At 43.9% G+C, this 22,666-nt stretch overlaps 1 protein-coding gene across 3 annotated transcripts in view; it reads left to right on the forward strand.

Moving 5' to 3' along the window:
• LOC122796716 (desmoplakin) overlaps positions 1 to 22,666 on the forward strand; it is a 1,113,853-nt gene that overhangs the window by 460,010 nt on the left and 631,177 nt on the right. For all 3 annotated transcript variants that reach the window (XM_044065413.1, XM_044065414.1, XM_044065415.1), the window contains exon 9: positions 15,404 to 15,499. In XM_044065413.1, the coding sequence (XP_043921348.1) occupies positions 15,404 to 15,499 (96 nt within the window). The remainder of the gene's footprint in view (positions 1 to 15,403; positions 15,500 to 22,666) is intronic.

Raw genomic sequence — 22,666 nt, forward strand, 5'->3', positions numbered from 1 at the left:
GGGGCTGTGGTGAGACCAAAGGGCAGAGCTCTGAACTGATAATGACTGGCCCCCAGCCAGAAGCGAAGGAATCTTCTGGAGCACCTGTGCATTTTGATGTGGTAGTACGCATCCTGAAGATCTATAGAGCACATCCAATTGTCCTGACCCAGGAAGGGTAGAATGGACTGTAGCGTGACCATCCGAAACTTTGTTCTTTGTACAGACCTGTTTAGTCTGCTGAGATCCAGAATGGGTCTCCAGTCCCCTGTCTTTTTTGGTACCAAAAAGAACCTTGAGTAAGTTCCGGATCTGATCTGGTCTGCTGAGACTTCCTGGATGACCCTTTTTTGTAGCAGCTTTGAAATTTCTTTGGCTGCTTGGTCCCTTAGATTGGGTGGAACATCTGGAAGGGACTTGTTTGACGGTAACGGGGGTTAAGCAAAGGGAATTCTGTAACCTCCGGATATGATTGACTGTACCCACTTGTCTTGAGTTAGATTCTGCCAGGCTTTGGGGTACAGTGAAAGTCTTCCCCCGACTGCCTCCAGAGGTGGGCAGCCGGGCAACCCTTCAGGGATGCTGAAAGGGCTTTTTAGAGAAGGATTCTCTGCTGCCCTGGTTCTGTGGACCCCCTCTGCCATGAGGGCGGCGTCTGTTATTGTTCCCTCCTCTGCCCCTGGAGGGGAACTCACCACGTGCGTCAGGCAAGGCTCCCTGGGATTTGCGGAATCACATTTTCCCACTCTTCTGACCCTTGGGGTATGGTCTGGAAGGAGTGGAAAAATGGACTCCCACGGCAGAGAGAGTCTTGCCTTCCTGTTCACACTTGGTTAGTGTGTCCTTCACCTGTGATCCAAAGAGAGCGGAGCCATCAAAGGGGGTATTGGTGAAAGATGCTCTGAAGGGTTCCGCAAAATTACATAGCCGCATCCATGTGTGCCTCCTAAGGGCAAGGCCTGTGCCTGCGGCTCTACTCGCACCATCGACTGCATAAGAAATAAGCCTCATGGAGGAGTTAACAACTGAATTCAGAGTCGCCAGCTGGGAGGCCATTTTAGCTTGAGCCCCCTCAGCTGATGGATCTTGGAGGGTATCTCCAAGCTCTTTAAGGAGATTCCTCTGAAGGCGGGTGAAATGGCACAAATAATTCAGGGACCTCATAGAGAAGGTTTCTGAAGCAAACCTCGCTTCCCATATCTGTCCATAGTTCTAGACTCCTTGTTAGGAGGATGGACAGATGACAAAGTTTCTGCCAACTCCTTCTTTGTGGCTGCTGCTACCACCATGGCATCAACAGGTACGCCCTTAGTTAAAAACTGTTTGTCCTGAGGTGCAGTTATAAATTTACAGGTCTCCTGGGGGTCGGTTCCACTGTGTCTGGAGCTGACCACGCCTTCCGAGCCACCACAGACATAAGTAGGTCGAAAGGTGGAGACACCCAGGAGGTGAAGGGTTGGGAACCAAACTCGTCCAGAAGTACCGACTCATACTCGGAAGGGGCTAGGGTCTTCCAGTTCCCCCTCTGCTTAAGGATTTCAAGGATGTCTGAAAAGGAGACATTTTCAGAGAAGGATCTCGGGGACCATTCCAAAGCTTCTAAGTCGGCATCTGATGTGACAGACTCAGGGGAGTCGACGTGCTTCCTCTTGCACTTCCTCTTACAAGGTGGCTCCTCTGAGTGATTAAGGGAGGCCTCGGAAGAGGAAGAAACACCCAAAGGGGTGCTCTGGAGCACTGGTTCCTCATGCTTGGGGTCAGGAGGAAGGGCAGAGGCAGATGCAGGCACCATAGGGGGAGGAGCCGATGAGGTTGATCGTGGGACTGGCTCAGGGGCCAGTACACTCCTCATGACCTTGAAGGCATCCCTGCCCAGACGCAAAGAAGATTCCGGTTCCGAAGAAATCGGAATCCCTCTCCGCACCGAGGGGGACGGTTCCGAAGCCGATGTAGGAGCCGAGCTCACCTGCGCCGAAGCTCCGAGGGGGAGAGCGGGGTCGGACAAGGGTACAATGCCACTCGCCCCCTCGGAGCCGATGAGGGAGTCCCGGCGCCCATATCCCTCCAAGGACAGGACCAAGGATGGGATCGGAGCCGACGACAGAACCGAAGGAAAAGGTATCGGAGCCGACAGTTCCACGACTCGAACCCCAACGTACTCCGGCTCTGAACTCAAGGGAGGAGTCTGAGGAGGAATATCTGCAGAAGTGGATGGAGCCGACACCTGATGAGGGGGGGGGCTGGACAACATTTTTGCTAGGGCCTGCGATTTCAGCAACTTGCTGACCATTCTCTCCAAATCATGATCTTAAAGTCTGGAGGACCGAGAGGAGTGAGAGGACTTATGACTGCGCTCCGATTGGAGCAGAGGTGACCGTGGAGCCGAGCGCATCAACTCCAAGGAGGGAGACCTAGATCTCTTTCGACTCACGGATGGCTCCGAAGTTCGTGTTGGAGCCGACTGTGAGGGAGGCACATCGGCTACGGCCGGAGCCGAGGCGGATGGTGGTGCTTCACCCAACGGCAGCTCAGAACTAAGAGCCGAAGACTTGGGTGGCTTGGAGGATTTCGCAGGCTGAGCCTTAGCCGGTGAATCCTGTGGCTTAAGCAAACCCCGAAGGATTAGCTTATTTTTGCGCTCCTGCAGGACCCTTGGGCTGAAAGCATGACAGACTGAACAAGAGTCCTGCAGGTGCACCGCGCCCAGACAGTAGACACGAGAAGTGTGACCATCTGTCAGAGACATCTTCCGGACACTTTAGTATCCTTGGACATGTTAACACACACACACCAAGGTTAAACACGCACACGCACACACACACACACACACACACACACACACACACACACACACACACACAAGCAAAAAACAAGTTAGCAGGTATAACTAATTAAACACTATAAACTATACAGCTAACACGCACTGAAACTAAGTAAAATCTACTACTACAGACACCTAAAAACGTTCTAATATATATTTTTTTTAACTAGAAAAAGACAAAAAAGGGTTAGCCTCTAAATTAAATGGCTACCACGAAAGGAAGGGAGGTGTGGGGAAAACTCTCTAAGTAAAACGAGTTTTCAAGAAAAAAACAGGTGGGATAGATGATATTTAGGGAATATAGCTAGGGGAATAGTACGACTAAGAAGTTAGGTACACTATAAAGGAAAATATCTAGAAAAATTGAAAAATACAATAAAGTATACGAGCCTTAGCCAGTAAGACAACCTCGCAGTCCGAAGCGGCAGACGAGATCTGGGTAACTAGCGCCAGGCATCATGGGATATGGGGTAGCCTTGAGCCAGTAAACAACTCTCGAGCTATTGAAGATGGCAGAGTCGGCTCCGATCCCAACCAGCAAGAATGAAGGCGAGATAGACAACTTAACATCCTTTGTTACCCCCTCTAATAATTACTATTACTTCTTAACCATATCTGTTTTTCTTTTATTTCTTCACTATTTTTAAACTCCATTTTCATTTTATCCCACTCACTCGTTACAACTTCTGAAGAAATTTCTGTCTTCTCTCAAATAATTTCCACTATTCATCCATTAAATTTCTCTCTTTTTACTAAGTCTGTGGGAAAGTGCCAGTGTCTCCTTTTGACTTCGTTAACCTGCATTTTTATCTTAGCTTTTATTGGTACATGATCTGAAATAGTTACTGGCTATGTGTCAAAGCTTTCAATTAAATGCATATGTTCCTGTGAAATATAGCTTCTATCTAGTCTAGTCCAGCTACCGTACCTTGGGAAATATGTAAATTCTTTCAAGAGATGTTCTTCGTGTTTCAATGTTGCAGTCATTACATTTGTGTTATCTGCTTGCAGTAGCCCTCAGTCAGCCTGATTATCAAAGTCTTGGGTCCTGCATCGGTTGCTGTCCCTTCTTCCATGATGTCAGGTCATCAGGGGTATAAAACATGCAGCCAACGCCAGTACATCAGTCTTTCTTGCCATGCGGTGCCCGAAGCAGAAGCAGTTTGCAAGTGCCAGTCGGCCGACTCCTGAAATTTTTGTTTTCGAGTTTCAGAACCAAAGTCTTCAACTAAAGCTAAATACCCTGTTGGAGAAACCTTTTCTTGCTCCTTACCGATGTCAGTAAAAGTTAATAATTGCATTACTTGTGGAAAGCAAATACCTCATAAAGATTTTCATTTGTACTGTATTCCTTGCTTAGGCCCTGACCACGACGTACCTTGCTGTTGGTTTTGTGCTTTATTTAATCAGCGCACTATCCGTCGTCTGTATATTTTCACCTCTAGATATTTCAGTTCTCAGTTTAATTATCCAGAAATGTCATTGGTTAGCCATCCATCTACCGGGATTCTGAAAAAATGCAAAGATAAAGACAGAGACAGGCCGCCGAGGTCCAAAACTGCCGACGACGCTTCTCCTAAGTCAGTCACCAGTTCGCTGGTACTCAGTGAGGTGCTTTTGCAACCCCTAATACCTGCTACTTCTGATTCGCAGGCCTCTACTGAGACCCATTCGGAGTCTGGTATGCTGCAAGATGCTTCAACTATGGAACCTGCAGATCTCTCTACCTTGGATGGGCCCGGAGCCGCTCTGCAGGTACCGGCTTCTGAGGGTGTATTCAGGCTTACGGACTTAAATATTAAACTGATGCCTCCTTCTTCTTTTAGGCCTAAGTCTCGAACCATGCCTAAAAAACTGATGCCTAGGCCGAATGCTCAGGCCTCTATGTCTAAAAAACAAATGATAAGAATGGCTGAAGATCTTATAACTCCAATCAGGGGAAGACAGCCTCCCCCTTCAAAGAGGCCTAGGACTGAAGTTGTTTATGAATCTTCTTACCAGGATTCTGATTTTTGTGATTCTTCTGGTGATCTGGATTTGCCCTTATCTACTTATGAGGATTCTGATGCAGAGGACTCTATTCCCTCTGCTTCCCCTCCAGAGGATTTTTTTTTTGGGGAAAACCTTACATACTCTAAGGGAGCATTTCCACTGGGAAAGCCAGGATTTTTCTGATTCAAAAAAGGGCTTAGGGATTTCTTACTCCTGCCTCAGCATAGGCCTTTAGCTATTCCTCCTGTACTAGACATTGTTGATGATGCTTTTCCGGAATCAAGTTTGGCCCCAGATTCTTTGCCTCCTGCTTCCAGAAAACCTGACAGATATTACAGGGTACCTGATTCACACAAGTTCCTTTTTAAAAATCCTGTTGTGGATCCAGAGACTATTTCACAAGGACCCAAGGGCATTAAGGCTTCTATTGCTAAAAATCCTACCCCTTCTGATAGAGACTCCAGGGCGCTGGATAGATGGGATAAGAAGGTTTACACTTCTGCAGCCTTGGCCATTAGGGCTTTCAGCTGCCAGTTTCATATGTTAAAGTATCAACAACATGTTATTGGATTGCTTAAACAGAAAATGATGTTGATTCCTGAATGTCCGGAAAATAAAGAATTACAGGATTTAATACATTCTGCTGAACAGGTTGGAAAACATACTTTGCAATGTGGATTTGATTCATTAGAGGCCTCTTGCAAGGCTGCTGTTACTGGGTCTGTGCTCAGAAGGCATGCTTGGCTTAAGGAGCAATCTTTGCCTGATCATGTTAAAGCTAAATTGCTGGATGCTCCCTTAAATCAGGACCGCTTGTTTGGCAACAAGGCTGAGGAAGTTCTTAAAAAGATGGAAGATAAAGCTAAATCTATGCAAACTGTTAAAGATTTCTTACAAGTTCAGCCTCCTAGATTTAGTAAGTACTGGCCCTCTAAGAATTAGTCCTTTCCAGCGCCTTCCATGACTTCTCAAGCCAAACCCAGACACAGCAGAAACCCCAAGTTTCATTCCCAGGGGACACACAAGACTAAGCAGTGGGGGGTTTCCACCCCCAAATCAGTGAGTAGTAAGACTCCCCCCTGTGGAAAACTGTCCCAATGACTTGCTTTTAAAACTTCAAGCACTTCCCAACTGAATGCTCCTTTAGGCGGAAAGATTGGTCTGCAGGCCAAAAACTGGAAACTCATTACCCAGGACAAATGGGTTTTAAATATAGTGTCCCAAGGATACAGATTTCACTTCCACACTTTACCAACACCAAGCGGGTGGCCAGATCTACCCCCAAATCAGTGGGCAGAGGCCCAAAATCAGGTACTCTCTCTCTTAAGCATGGGGGCTGTTCAGTTGGTACCAGAAGAGGAAAAGGGACAAGGTTTCTATTTGAGATTTTTTCTGGTACCCAGAAAAGGCAATACATGGCATCTTATCCTGGACCTTTCTACTCTAAATACCTTTCTGGTGATTCCAAAATTCAAGATGCTGACTCTTCACCAGCTGCTTCCTATGCTAGGCAAAGATGCATGGTTGGCAACACTAGACTTAAAAAAGCATACCTGTATATCCCTATCAGGAGTCTTGCAGAAGATACCTATGCTTCAAAGCAGGCTACATGCACTATCAGTTCTCTGCACTGCCTTTTGGCTTATCTACTGCACCCAGGGTGTTCACAAAGAGCCTAGCTCCAGTTATTGCATTTTGCAGGCAAAGAAATATTCAAATATACCCATCCCTGATGATTGTCTTAATTCAGGCAGAAAGCCAGGACATACTTTTGAATCATCTGGCCTTTGTACAAAGGGTTCTAACTTGTCTGGGGTACACCATAAATGAAAAGAAATCACACCTGGTACCCTGTCAACAAATTATATTCCTGGGAGCAGGTTTAAATACAACTTCCCAGATGGCTTTCCTCACGCCAGAGAAAAGGATTCATTTGACAACCTACTTCAAGCAAGTGACCACAAAAACCTAGTTATCTGCAAGGCAAATACTGCAAGCCTTGGGGTTCATGGCCTCCTGTATTCTTCTAAATCCATATGCAAGGCTGCATATGAGGAAACTGCAGTGGTATCTCAAAAGCCTATGGTGTCAACATTCACAGGATCTAGAAGCAATGATTCCTATCATACCTTGCCTACGCCTAGAGTTCCTTTGGTGGGCAAAGGCCTGCCACCAAAACAGGGGACTACCCTTCACACTACCCCCTGCCGCACAAACCTTAACAACAGACGCATCAGACTATGCTTGGGGGGGGCTCACCTAGCAGGGAAGTGCATTCAGGGCAAATGGAGCCCAAGTCAAAAGCACCTACACATAAATCAAAAGGAAATGTTAGCTGTACAGAATGCTCTGACAGCCTTCAAGGACCACATTCTTCCAGGACAACTAATGGTAAAGACGGACAACACCACGGTCATGTGGTACATAAACAAGAGGGAGGTACACACTCTTACCCCCTCTGCAGACTAGCCATGGCATTGTGGAACACAACCTTGAGCTACCAAGTGAATCTACAAGCTCAATTCTTGCCAGGAAAACCAAATACACTGGCAGATGGACTAAGCAGAAACCTCATGGACCCACATGAGTGGAAACTGGAACCAAGGATTTTCAACATGTTGACAAGCAAATGGGGGAACCCAGATATAGAACTGTTTGCCACCCCCCAGAACCATCAATTGGGCAAATTTTGCACAAGGATTTCCCACAAACTAGCTTGGAAGGTGAATGCTCTGTCCTTCAGCTGGAAAAACCTATCAGTTTATGCCTTTCCTCCTCTGCCTCTGCTGTCCAAGGTACTACTAAAGATCAAACAGTACAAGCCAAGGACGATTTTAATTGCACCAGACTGGCCACGCCAACACTAGTACCCCCTCTTGCACAGTGTGTCATGCTTGGCCCCATGGCACCTGCCTCAGACTCCTTCCCTGTTGTCTCAGCAGGAGAACCAGATTCTGCACCCTCAGCTGCATACCCTGAACCTAGCAGCCTGGCTAATTACCTAATCTCTCCTTTACAACCCCTCAGTAAATCAGTGATGGATATCATGTTAGAGGCTAGGAGGCCTAGTACTAGAAAATCTTATGCTGCAAAATGAAAAAGATTTTGTACCTGGAACCAATCTCAAGGGATGAGCACAGCATTGCCCATTTTACCTCAGATTCTACAATATTTGACTGAGATGCTTCATAAGGGCTTGTCCTTTTCCTCCATCAAAATTCATGCCTCAGCCATTTCAGCTCATTATAGCACAGAGCCTCCCCTCTTCTCTCACCCACTGCTCAAGCAGTTCCTCAGAGGGGCCAAAAATTTAAGGCCATCCAGGAGAGCTCCAACCCCAGCCTGGGACCTTAACTTTGTCTTGGAGAAACTTACTCTTCCTCCTTTCGAGCCAGCTGCTACTGCAGATTTAAAATTCCTTTCCTGGAAAATAGCTTTCCTTTTTGCAATCACTTCTGCAAGAAGGGTATCTGAATTAGAGGCCCTTATGGTAGTGGAGCCTTTCATCATCTTTCATGCGGTCAGGGTGTCCCTCAGAACCAATCCCTCCTTCATGCCCAAGGTGGTATCCAGTGTGGCTCTTAATCAGTCCATTCATTTGCCTACCTTCTTTCCTAACCCACAGAACAAAGGGGAATGGATACTGCACTCCTTAGATGTGCACAGACAACTTAGATTCTACTTGGACAGGACTAAACCTCAAAGAAAATCTGAACAACTGCTGGTGGCATTTGCTGCAGGGACAGAGGGAAAAGCTATTTCAAAGCAAACCATTTCAAAATGGATAGGCCACTGCATTCATTTCTGCTATAAGCATCATGGAAAACCTATCCCACAGGGCATCAGACCCCATTCAACCAAGGCTGCATCTACCTGTACAGCCTTTCTTGGGGGCGTCCCTACCAGGGACATCCTAGAAGCTGCTACCTGGAGTTCTGTACATACTTTCACCAAGCATTATCATTTGCCAATCTTCTCTAAATCCAGAGCTGGTTTTGCCACTGCAGTCTTGCAGGGCCTTATAGCTTGTCGTAATTCTATTTAAATTCCTCCTCCCAACCTTAGCTTTGGGAATCTACCCAAATGTAATGACTGCAACAGTGAAACACGAAGAACATAGTACAGTTGTGTACATTTACCATAAATGTAGATGTTCGAGTGTACTCACTGTTGCAGTCCTGGTTCCCCTCCCTCCAGCCCCCTTTCCTCTTTTGGCTATACCTCTACTCTCACTTACTATGCTCAAAAAGCTTTTTGGTGTATTTGCTTTTTTGTTGGAGGTATATCCTTATATTATAGATTTAATTGCTTCCCATTAGGGGGGCACCTGACATCTGGGGCAAGAAAAACTGATGTTATAGCGTCGGCTGCATGTTTTATACCCCTGACGACCTGACGTCATGGAAGAAGGGACAGCAACCGACGCAGGACCCAAGACTTTGTTAATCAGGCCAACTGAGGGCTACTGCAAGAAGATAACCCAAATGTAATGACTGCAACAGTGAATACACTCGAACATCTACATTTATGGTAAGTGTACACAACTGTACTTTCCTACTACTGAATTAATTTGTTCCATACTAAATATTTCATACATTTTTCTTCAGAGATCTAACCCTTTTTTGTTACATTTTCCTTTCTAGACTCCCCAGATACATTCTAACTACTGCAAATAATATTCCATTCCCCACCTATATGTAGTATTCCTTGCTGAAAGCTGATTACTTCTCCCAGAATTTTCGTGAGCTTCATAATAGTAGTTTTTGGTGAAATATAAAGTCATGCCAGCCTAATCCTTCTCCCTTGCCAGTAGCCCCTTATTCCCTCATATATACCCTTATTTTTCCTGTCTTCTGTTACAGCTGCAGCTCATCTAGCAATTAGTATAATTACTCTCCTTTTCCTTTGTCTGTGATGTCTTGTTGAATATCCATACCAAAATCCTATCAAATACACATGTTCATTTCTTTCCAAATGTGTTTCTTGCAGCATTGCTGTTTACTATTTACACACTGCTTTTCTTAATATCATTTAGTATTCTTACCTTTTTGTTTATACCTGTAAGGCCATTTTACAAATCAAAATAGTCTGGATAGTGTAGCCATTGTAAGTTATTGTTCCCACCTATTTATTATATGTGGCAGCTTTTTTTAGAATGTGTGTTTCCACCTTTTGTGTTATATGCACACACTAATATTTGACATGTTGATTATTTATACAGTTGTTTCTTGTAAACTCCATTTGGACCTTTGTCACATTTTTCAAGACTTTGTATTTTAACGAAAACCCTCAAATGAAAAAGTAAATACATTTTCATAATCTATTGGCATAGAACAAAGACACAAAACTGTGTACTGTTGTAAAAAATGAAGTTTAACCCTCCTGGTAGAAACAATTGGTCCAAAGTGACAGCTGTATCCTCATGCATTACCTAACCTAAAATTAAGATTAACCATACTAAACAACATGTTATAACCTGTGCTCCTATTTACACTGATTGCTTTCTGTTCTTTTCTTATCTCTGTTTCCCTCCCAGATGCGAAAAATATGTTGTATGTTTTCTGAAAACATTAACTTTTAACCATGAGAAAAAGTACACTGGCTATCCTTAAGTAAAACTATATTTTTTATTTTTTTTCTATTAAATGCATTGAACTATTAAGGTTGTTAGGCAAGCTGCTATCTCTTATTCACTTCCAGTAATTTCAAATGTATTTATTCCGAACTGTTTACCCTTGGGCTTTTAAATTTTACATTTCCCTCTGCAAACAATACTCAGAACTCTCAAGATTAATTGCTTATACCTAAAGACAACTCATATGCAAGGAAATGTAAGAACAGAATGTACAACTGCTTCAGCTGCAGACTTAAATAAATCATACTGAACATTTGCTGAAGGAAAAAAACTAATATTACAAATGCAATAAACTTAGTACTGCTCATGGCATTCATCATTCTGTCTTATTTTTCAAGCCTGCTTGGTTAGAAAAAACAGTTAATTTACAGCTCAGTCCAGTTTTGAGCAAACCTACCAGTTCAGCACTCACACATATTCATTTATTCTACACTGTTCCATTAATGACAGCACTTGAGACTTCTGCCAGAGAAGGTCCAATGTCCAGCCTGACTTCTAAAGCTTTGCACCCTTCCCCTTCTAGGTCAGGGAGATGGCCTTCCTCCTGGCTATCAGCATGTTGGTGTAAGGGAGACATCCAACTAAGCCAATCTGTAGTTCTTTCTTACTGCAGTAGTGATAAAATTAAAGTGAGTCACTAAGGCATCATCAGATCATTGAATCAGCCTGTCTTCCATAGTACCGTTAAATCCCCCTTTGGGGAAAAATAAATCTTACACATTTGATTGCATATTTAAAAGCTTAGGAGATTTTGCATGCCACAACTATAGATGTCAGATTGTAAAGTCAGTGATTGTATTATGTGTAGAAGGCTGATGTTCCTAGGCAGATATTCTACAAAGAGTTCCATAATCAGTGTGTACTTACCTTGGCGATGTATCACAACTTTGCCTCCTGTCACTCTGGTGCTGGGGTCATCATCATCGTCATTCTCCACCTCATCATCATCATCATCAACTCCCTTTTTCCTATTTTATACATGGAATTAGACTGCTGTGTCATTTGTCACCATCTATGTCTATTCATTGTCATTCTCCTACCTTCTCCATCACTCATGCCTGACTGTCACAGGTCTTCTCTCACACATTCCATCCACCTGTTTGCTGGATGCCCTCATTTCCTTTTACCTTCTTCTTGTCTGTCCCAGATCTTCCTCACCAGATTGTCTTTTGCTTTTTTGCACATGGGCCTGAACCACCATACTCTGTTCTCTTTGACATTTTCTGCAAGTGGAGCTACTTTTGCTTCTGCTCTTATGTCCTTATTTATTCATGTGTCCCACAGTGTGCATCCTACCATACTTCTCAGGCCCTTCATCTCCGTTACCTCTTGCTTCCTCAACTGCTCTGCCTTTACTGCCCAGGTTTCTCTACCATACAGTAGTACTAGTCACACCACTGTTTTGTACGCCTTACTTTTCTGTTTCTTTGGCATTTTTCTGTTGTACACTACCCCTGACACTCTGACCGCCTCATTCAGACTTCCCTTCTCCTCAACCACACCTCCCAGTTACTTGAAGCAGTTTACATCATGAACTTTTTATACAATTTATACAAATATATTAATAAGAAAAAAAACTGTTTTACTTACATTTCTTCATTCCCTTCAGTGTCCTTCTAAACATTAATGATGAAAAGTGGGGTATATGCTTTACAGTTCATCTACAAGTTTAAAAAAAGTTAACAAAATCCCAGTCTTTCTCAATTTCTCCCATTTGTTCACTAATTGGAATGTTGCTACTCTTAGTCCAGATTATCTCCATCTGCCAGCACCAGTCTTTGGTTCAAGTCCTGATTCTTGTAGTCAACTATTGCATATTTTGCTGTCTCTCAAGCATTTACCTTTGAAAACAAACTGGTTAACCAGAAACGATAAGAGCAGGAAGCAGGTGAAATACTTTTATTCGTAAGCACTTTCGGCTCAGTATTACCGAGCCTTCATCAGACAAACAGTGATTCAAAGGTTATTCGAAAGCGCTTACGAATAAAAGTATTTCACCTGCTTCCTGCTCTTATCGTTTCTGGTTAACCAGTTTGTTTTTAAACAGTTTATTGGATTTGAAGTTTTTTGATTTACCTTTGAAACACTGGAAAAAATTTCACTGTCAAAGTCTCTTTATGAGTTTTGTTGTCAGGAGAATGAGAACCAGCAACCCCATCTGCTTGCTGCCTCACTCTTTGTTGGATAAATTTATTTCCTTCTCAGCATATTCTGCATCAAAGTATGCATTTGATCCTCCAGGAGAAATATTCTTAATATAGTTGGATGTAGTAGTTTGAATCTCATACCTACCTCTCGACATTGCCTGATGTACAGTGAATAATCATTTTCTACCAACACTCTATTGTCTGGAATTTTTAATACTTTTCTTTTCTGCCGCAATTTTGTCAGGAGCAACTTTTTTTTTATGATTGCACCTTTGCTAATAAAGGTCTTGGCTGCTTTTATGTGCTCAGGTTTAGAGCATACACGCGATGTGCCCTCTCAGTTAACAAATTCTGCTTTGGAATACCAGTCCAGTTGTTTATTTGTACTTTCATAAAATTAATACAGTGTCTTCTTTCCAGTTTCTCTGATACCACAGAAAATTTCACATTTTCTCTGTGCTCTGTGTTTTCTAACCCTGTTGTGTTTTTAAACTGTTATTCTTGAGAAGCATCATGCTCTGCAAGCCTTTTCTTCATTTCATCCAATGATTTGTGCAGTTTTAACAGTTCATCCAAATAGCTGGATGTCCAGCTGTTCTCATGTTGCAGTATTCTCACTTGTGTCATCCTCTGCCTCAGGCGACCCTAACATCAGGCTTCTATGCCAAAGCTTAATCCTTGTTGCTGTCAGGTACGTGGAACGTCACATGCAGGGCCATAAACAGTGAGCCATAAATGTGACATCTGCACACACAAACCTCAGAACGTCTCTACCGCAGTTGAACGTCAGCTTGCTCGTTTCACTCCGTGCTACAGAAGACAATACAGATTAGTACCCCATTGGGGAATCTTCTTTTTTCACTTAGGCTTGGGTTGCTATTCATTTATATAGCCGATATCCTCTAGGAAGAAAAAATGTAAGTTGTTCTTTTCTGCAAAAGGATTCCCATGAACTTTGTCTTTTTTTGAATAGGCCAGTCCCACGACTATACAACCTGTAGTATTTGTCAGTCGTTTGCTACTAAAACCCTACACATTAGTCTGGCAGCCCTTAAATTGTTCGTGGAAAACCAGCGACTTAAGTGTTTGGCCCTAGACATGGAAACTGAACCGGCTGTCAAGGTGGAGCCGCCTAAAAAGAATGCCAAGTTTGCCAGAATTTTTGCTTCTCCTTTTATGGTTGATTTACTCTCAAGTTCTGCAAAGTGTCATCTTTGCTGCCATCAAGGCAGTACTAACCAATGACTGTATTTTTACCCAGGCTAACAGTTCAACTGGCTCTTTAGTCACAGTTTCTTTTTTCACACTGGGAGAGCTCATATCAGTCTGTTGATGTTTATGCAGCCATCTTAGAAGTCTTTTTTTTTTTTTACGTTCTGCTAAAGAACTGCCCAAGAAACAGCTTTGGCAACAGATTCCCTCTATTTCTATCCGATCATCATATCACTCCAAAGTAGAAAAAAAAAAGACCATGGACGTCACTTCTGTTGCAAATTATATCCCATTCTCCATGGAAACTGACAGTTACAACCTTTGCTACCTCAGTAATGTGGCAAATTTCTTCCAGATGTATCTGTTGCCCCTCAGGTTAACAACCTGGAAGATTGCCCACTTTTAGATTATATGGCATTTGTTTATGTAGGTGTTATTACATTTCATGAAAAAATAAGCAAACTTCCAGAAGAAAATTTCCCTGTTTTTTAAAGTGTAAAAGATCTTTACTAGGGAGAGGCAACAGAACTAGGTATTAGACCCGTTGAAAACCAGTTTCCCTTCTGACTTCACCTGTCTGCATTTTTTGAATTATACTTAGCTTTCTTTCCCATGAGAGTATGTATGGTAACAATACTAGCATGCCTGCCTTAACCTAATATTTTGGCTTCAACAGTAGGTGAGACGAAGGTATTCTACACTTCTTACAACCATCACCCCCCCCCCCCCCCAGGAACATTTAGTTACCATAAGACTTATTTTATTTTGGATACATTAATTCTTTAGCTATTTGAATCTAACTGATGTTAAGTTTGTTCCATAAAAATTTTTATTTTTGTTAGTTATTCCGTTGAACAGGAAGTTTAAACTCTGTTTGCTGTACAAATTAAGAAGATAAGTAAGAGAGACTTCAGATTAATTTAGATATGTACAGGCTACTTATGCATTACATTAAAAAGGTTATCCTCATTCAGAAAAGAATAACAGTTTGTTTCAGCTGGTGTAGCTAAGCAGGAAAAAACAGTGCTGACAGAAAGTCTCTGTCAAAAATCAAGAACTAAATTTCATTATGTTATAACAAGTATGACGGAACTCTGCAGGTGATGGAAAGCACTGAGTGCAACAGGGGCAGCAGCTCCTTGTGACTGTTTTTCAGGGATGTATCTGCACAAGATAAGTGCAGAGTTGCTGGTTGGCAGAGTGTTTCCATCATTTTCAGTCATTAGAAACAAAATGGTTCCAAATCAGGACATTATTGTCAGGGGCTGTTTAACATACTCTACTTGATGTATTCCTGTCTCTGTGTTCCAAGAGAGTGTAGTAAGGGGAGAGAAGACCTCTCCAACTCCAGGGCGACTTTCTCACTGCAAGAACTGAAGACTGCCTGAACTGAAGCAGGTCATTGATACTGCTAGGGAAAACTAATACTGATGCAGGAAAATGAGGAAACCAAGAATTTAGGCACGTCATTAGTTTTGGCTGAAGTACTTATTTCTCGGACATCTGTTAAGGTCAGTACTCCCTCTGCTCTTTCCTGTTTGTAAATTTTTGTACCTTTGTGGAGCTTTAATTGGATGTTGCTCCTTGATAAGTTGGTAACAAGTTCTTGTTTTGCAGGCATACACTGATACATTGCAGACTCAGTGGAGCTGGCTTCTTCTTCTCACAAAATGTATTGATGCACATCTGAAAGAGAATGCAGCTTACTTTCAGGTAAGTTACTTAGACTATATTCATACAGTTGTGTTAAAGGTAATTTCAAGTCATCATACCTGTGTTTCAAGACACAGACTTTAGAGAAGGACATAGTTTTTCAGTTCCAGGATAACAAAAGATCAGAAAATAGTAACAACCATTTATTCAGTGCATAGTATGACTGAAGATATTATGTTCCGCATGATGTCTATATAATAGTGTGAAGAATCAATCCATTATGAATAACATGCTTAAGTTGCTTTATTGGTATCTGAGCTACATTTCTTTACCTTTGTTCATTCCCTGGTGGTGGGGATCACCTTCAAATCATGTAGGGAGAGAGTCATACAAGCAGAGTATCATTTACATAACTATGAAGATTGATTGTGCACTTACTGGCATCTCAGCAATGAGGACATTTGAACTTTACCCAGCCCCTCCCATGGATGAAGTGATAGGTGACCCACGTCACTGCAGCAACATCTTTTCATATGCAGGTGAATTCTCCTGTGCTCTTGCATACTGAAGTCTACCCAATAATGAAGGCTTGGTGTATGACACACATGTGCCCAGGTCCCAAGCCTACTTCCTTACTAAGAATGGCTGTTACAGCCTTGCAGCCTGCCGTCCAGGATGGACATGCCCGTCCTCCATGCCCCTTCTAACACCCAAGAAGCTTTTTACCTCTATGCCACCAGGCTGGCTGAGTTGCATGTCCTTCCATATCACTGTTGCAGTATTCTTTACATTAGGAATTCCCTGCGAAGGGTAGCTCAACTTCCAGCCAGTGTACCAAAGCCTTAGGTTGTAATAGGCACATCGTATGTCACACTTATGCTTCCCATGCATGGCGTGGGGCATAAAGATGACATACAGCTGTACCTTTCTCAAAAAAAACTTCTTTGCCTCCAGTCTGAACAACACCTCTGATCGTCAGTCTGAATACTCTTTTGTCTGCTGGTTGCCAAGCCATTTTCAGATAAGTGCCCCGTTGGAGTTTTTGTTCTTATTTTATTTTATTTGTGGCTGTTGGAATACATGTCATCCAGAAAGGAGAAATGCCAGTGTGGGAGACAGACTCCTCATAAGGACCATCACGAGTAGTGTTTGTTTTGCTTAGGTGCGTCTCACGACCCTATATATTTTTCAAGCATTTGTCCCTAAAACTCTAGAAAAGTCATCTCTTCTTTTTAGCTGTTTACCTAGAGAACCACAGTTTTAATTTATTGGCTTAAGGTACTGTGGCAGAATCATCCTGGCCCAAGGGTCAGTTGTCCATGAAAAAAACGACCAAGAAAGTTCAGCCAAATTCTTCTGCTGTACTGCTTCCCCCAGATGTCTGTCTCAAGGCTGGTGAAAGTCTGGAAGATTGCCCAATTCTTCAGTCAGATTCTCTGCTGTGACTGCTTCAGAATCCGGCATGAACCTGGCTTTTCGCACTTAAACTCCATCATATGGGAAACAGTATCCCCAAAGGAGTACTGCAGATGCCCATTTAGGATGTTTAGGGGGAACCGTGGCTGATTATATCCAAAAGGCGTAGGGGTGTTCCACAGATCCTTGTTAGGAAGGAGATTCCTACTACACTAATTGAGTGTCAGCATGGGTCCAAGTCACCTAAGATACTTAGGCTGGACGTCTCTTTGAAAAAGAAGCAGAAGACTAAGCATATTTCCCCTGCTCCTAAGGAACCTCAGAGTGAATGGCATGATTTCACATAGGTCTTGTTTAATGCTCTTATTTCTTTGAAGCCCCCTCAGGGGGGCCTCCGTTACTCTTTCACCTTGAGTCTTCTACTCCTCTTAAGAGGTATAGGGAGTGGGATTATTCTGATGAGGAAGTAGATTCTGATGCAGAATCTTTGGCCTATTCCTCCCAGAGTCCCTCTCCCTTCGATTGTGGTTCTGAGGAATACAGTTCTATTAGCCTGGATTCTCCCTTTGAGGAGATTTCCATCGGGGATACTGTTTCCCGTATGATGGAGTTTAAGTGGGGGCTCTACTCAGGTTTCTGATGTTTATAAGGTTCATAGGTTCATAGGTTGATACTAGGCTATCTGCCCTAGGGCATTTATAAGCCCAGCCAGAGTGTGTTTGGCTTTCGCCACCCTTTTAGATTAGTTGACTGTGCCTCTGTATAGTAGGTTACAGAAGATAGACCCTTTAAGGTTAGTTTACTGTGCCTCTGTCTAGTAGGGACACAGAAGAGATCCCAGGGGTAAACCTACGATCTCCCATCCACTCATCAAGATTCCTCTTGAAGAGGGTCATTGAGGGGCTCTACCTAATATGGATTGGGATATGAATCTGTCCCTCCAGCATGTCCTATTTATTTCTGTGCTGAGGTTTAAGTCCCTGGAGCGTGTAGCTCTAGGGGATTTGGATTTCCTGAGGTGGAGCATGTCCATTAATTCTGGTTTGGACATGGCTTTATACGTCAAGCACAGATCGCCTCTGAGTAGCCGGTATGCAACTGAGTAGAGCTGGAGTTTCTTTAGCCTAACTGCATAGGGCATCTGTTTGAGTCCCTTGATCCTCTTGGTGAGGTACTTTTGGGGTCTTTCCAGTTGCTGCAGGTGTCGGGTAAGGTACATCCCAAATGGGGCACTGTATTCAATTATGGGCGTGATGAGTAGAGGGGCACAATGACCTCTCTTGATCTAGATGTGAACCCTTTCGTGATAAGGTGGGCAATGTAGAAGGTCTTTCTAACCACTTTGGCAACGTGATTGTCAAAGGAGAGATTGCTGTCTACTTGGGTCTCCAAATCCCTAATTACTTCTTCTGTACTTAATAGATTACCACCTATGTGGTAATTTGTGGGCACTTTGTTTTTCCCAAAGGGGATGACTATGCACTTTTTGGCATTTAGCTTTAGGCCATGGCTCTGGCACCAGTTATCCGTCTCTGTGAGACCCTTTTGGAGGATGCTTGTGCCAGTCGGCGAGTCGATTATGGCACCCAGTTTGCAGTCATCTGCGAACTTGGTCAGCCATAGTCCTCCCGTGTTAGCCTGTACCTCAGAGAAATATATACCGAACAACAGAGGTCCCAGGACTGAGCCTTGTGGGACGCCACTTGTAACTGGTTTAGAGTCTGACATGGCACCTGCAATTCTGACCATGTGGGTTCTATCCCTGAGCCAGTTTGCAACCCATCTTGTGACATAGGGGTTGATATTTAAGCTGGTGAGCTTATTTATGATGCCCGAGTGGGGTATTGTGTCGAAGGTTTTTACGAGGTCCAGGTAGGCTGTGTGGACTACCTTTCCTTCATCTATGGCCTTGGTGACTGTTTCAAAGAAGTCGACCAGGTTCAGGAGGCAAGATCTGCCCTTAACAAAGCCGAATTGGGTAGGATCCAGTGTTTGGAGGTTCCCAATGTCTTTGTTTATGAGTTCCATGATGATACGCTCCATAGCTTTGCAGACCAGGCTAGTCAGGCTTATAGGGCGATAGTTTCCGGGGTCCGTTGTGGCACCACCTTTGTGGAGTGGGACCACGGTTGCTGTACGCCATTCATTGGGTACATATCCTGTAGTAAGGCTGAGATTGAACAGTGACTTTATGTGAGGGTTCAGTTCTTCTTGGAGCTTGTGTAAGACGCAGCCCAGGACACCGTCCGGTCCCATTGATGCTGTGTTTTTTGCTTTGGAGAGGGCAGCTCTCACCTGTGCATCTGTGATGTCAGGGAGGCTACACTCTGTTGGGATAGACATTTGCTCTTTTGGGGGGGGGGGAGTTTGCACTGAACCTGTCTGCCAGGATGTTGGCAATGTCTGTGGGTTCAGTGTATTTTTTGTCATTCTGCACTAACTCAGAGCATATCTGGGAGTTGCCACCCAGGTTCCTGACATAACTAAAGAAGGCCTTGTGATTATATTTAGCGTCTTGTGCAATTTTTCTTTCGAAGCTGGCCTTAGATGATTTTATGAGGGATCGTAGTTTCTTGCTAGTACTGATCAGAGATGCTTTCCATTTTTGGGATTTTGCTCTATCATGTAGTAGCTTTCTCCTTCTGTTGTATAGCTTATTTATGGCTGGGGTCCACCAGACAGGTCTCCTGCCTTTGGAGGAGTGAGTCTTGGTTTTATTTGGGATAGCACGATCCATGCATTCCTGTAGGTGTCCATAGAATGCATTTGTAAAGGATTCTGCAGTTTGGGCCATATTTTCCACTGGCCTGGGGGCTTTGAAGGATTCCACCTCGGTTTTGAGATGTGTGAAGTTTGCTTTTGAGAAGTTCTTCACCGTGGTTTACTTGGCTGGGGGTGGGGACGGGATATAGATGTCCAGTGAGATTAATTTATGGTCAGATCTTACCAATGAGGGGTATACCTCTGGTATGGAACATAGAGTCCCCATGTTGGTGATGATCAGGTCCAATATGTTTTCCCCTCTTGTGGAAGTGGTGACCAGTTGTTCCATAGCATTTGAGTTTATAAATTCTAGGGACCGTTGGGCGAGGATGTTGGGGCTTGAGTAGTGCTCCCAGTCTATGTTTGGGTAGTTGAAGTCACCCATTATAATGGTGTTTGGAGAGACCTTCATATTCTCCAGTGTTCTCAAGAAAGCCGAGTGGGGTTCCTGAGTTTGGGAGGGTGGTCCGTAGCAGGCCACAAACTGAAAGGCAGTTTTGCCCACTGTTAGTTGCACATGGATGGTCTCCGATGCTTCGTGCAGTGCCACTAACCTGCAGGTGTGGGTATCTTTGATGAATATGGATACTCCCCCTTCTTATGTGGTTCAGTCCGAGTTTTGGGGCCAAAAAGCATGGTATGAGGTATAACCTGGTAGTGCTGGGGTGCTCTTGGGAGCCTTGAACCAGGTTTCTGTTACTGCACAGATATCGATATTCTCCATACTGAGGAGAGCCTCGAGTGCGTGCATCTTGAGGTTTAGACTTCTGGCGTTGAGCAGCATTACCCTTAGTTTTTTTTCCTTGTGTTGTCTATGGAGGTGGGTTTGTCTTTTGAGCCTTGCCTAAAAAAGGCACTATGGGGGTGGTAAGAGCCTTAGCCAGTATTCGAAAGCCCAGGGGTGACAGGTGCAAGCCGTCCCTAACGAAGCAACGTGGCTTGTCGAGCAGGTCATCCCAGGCTGACAGATACTGGATCCCCTTTGAATGACACCAATACTTTAGCCAATTCCTTTGGAGTTTCCCAAGCCCTCTGCTGTTCCTCCTGTTCTTGCTGCCTTATTGGACACTTGCTGCCTTATTGGACACTTTTTCTGCAGTTTCTCAGGCTCCTGATTTCCAGCCCTGTGCTCCTAAAAAAAAAAAAAAAGATAGGTTTTATATGGTGCCTGAAGATTGCAAATTTCTTTACCAGTGTCCCTCTGTTGACCTTAGTGTCATTTCTGTTTTTTCTGATAAGCCCTCCAAGCTTTACCTTTTACTAAGCTGCTTCCCTGTCACAAGGACTGCAGCACCATTGAAGGATTGGGTAAGAAAGTGTACACAGCTGCTACTCTGGTCTTTAGGGCTGTGAATTACTAGACCCATATGACCAGGTATGTTTTAGCCCTTGTCTCCCTAGTTTTTCAAGTTATTTCAGCTCACAAGTTAATGCTTCACAGAGATGTGTTTCTAGACATTGTCCGCCAGTGGGTTACTCTTTAGGTAGATATTTTGGCCTCCTGTCTGAGCAGACAGATGTTTTTTGTTTCACTGTTGCATTCATTACATTTGGGTTATCAGCTTGCAGGTAGCCCTCAGTCGGCCTGATTAACAAAGTCTTGGGTTCTGCGTCGGTTGCTGTCCCTTCTTCCATGACGTCAGGTCGTCAGGGGTATAAAACATGCAGCCGACGCCATTACACCTGCCTTTCTTGCCGTGCGGTGCCAGAAGCAGCTCACAAGTGCCGGTCAGCCGACTCCTGAAATTTTTGTTTTCGAGTTTCAGAACCGAAGTCTTCAACTAAAGCTAAGTACCCCATTGGGGAAATTTTTTCTTGCTCCTTGCCGATGTCAGTAAAAGTTAATAATTGCATTACTTGTGGAAAGCAAATATCTCATAAAGATTTTCATTCGTACTGTATTCCTTGCTTAGGCCCTGACCACGATGTACCTTGCTGTCGGTTTTGTGCTTTATTTAATCAGCACACTATCCGTCGTCAGTATATTTTCGCCTCTAAATATTTCGGTTCAAGGTTTAATTTTCCAGAAATGTCGTCGGTTAGCCATCTGACTACCGGGATCCCGAAAAAACGCAAAGATAAAGACAGAGACAGGCCGCCAAGGTCCAAAACTGCTGACGACACTTCTCCTAAGCCAGTCACCAGTAGGCCGGTACTCAGTGCGGCGCTTTCGCAGCACCTGATAACCGCTACTTCTGATTCGCAGGCCTCTACTGAGACCCATTCAGAGTCCGGTATGCCGTGAGATGCTTCAACTGTGGAACCCGCGGACGTCTCTGCCTTGGATGGGTCCGGAGCCTTTGTGCAGGCACTGGCTTCTGAGGGTGTATTCAGGCCTAGAGACTTGCATATTAAACCAATGCCTCCTTCTTTACTTAGGCCTAAATCTCGATCCATGCCTAAAAAAAATGACGCGCAGGCCACATGCTCAGGCCTCTATGCCTAAAAAACAAATGATAAGAATAGCTGAAGATCTAATAACTCTAATCAGGGATAGCCAACCCCCCCCCCCCCCCAAGAGGCCTAGGACTGAAGTTGATTATGAATCTTCTGATCAGGATTCTGCTGTTTCTGATTCTTCTGATGATCTGGATTTGCCCCTATCTACTTATGAAGATTCTGATGCAGAGGACTCCATTCCCTCTGCTTCCCCTCCTGAGGATTTTTCTTTTGGGGAAACCTTACATACTCTAAGGAAGCATTTCCACTGGGAAAGCCAGGAATTTTCTGATTCAAAAAAGAGGCTTAGGGATTTCCTTCTCCTACCTCAGCACAGGCCTTTAGCTATTCCTCCTGTACTAGACATTGTTGATGATGCTTTTTCGGAATCTAGTTTGGCCCCTGATTCCCTCCCTCCTGCTCCCAGAAAACCTGACAGACACTACAGGGTCCCTGAGTCCCACAAGTTCCTTTTTAAAAATCCTATTGCAGATCCAGAGACTATTTCACAGGGGCCCAAGGGCATTAAGGCTTCTACTGCTAAAAATCCTACCCCTTCTGATAGAGACTCCAGGGCACTGGATAGAAGGGGTAAGAAGGTTTACACTT

Source organism: Protopterus annectens, chromosome 3.part0, assembly GCF_019279795.1.
Source record: "Protopterus annectens isolate FY-2018-M chromosome 3.part0, PAN1.0, whole genome shotgun sequence".
Classification (NCBI taxonomy): Eukaryota; Metazoa; Chordata; order Ceratodontiformes; family Protopteridae; genus Protopterus; species Protopterus annectens.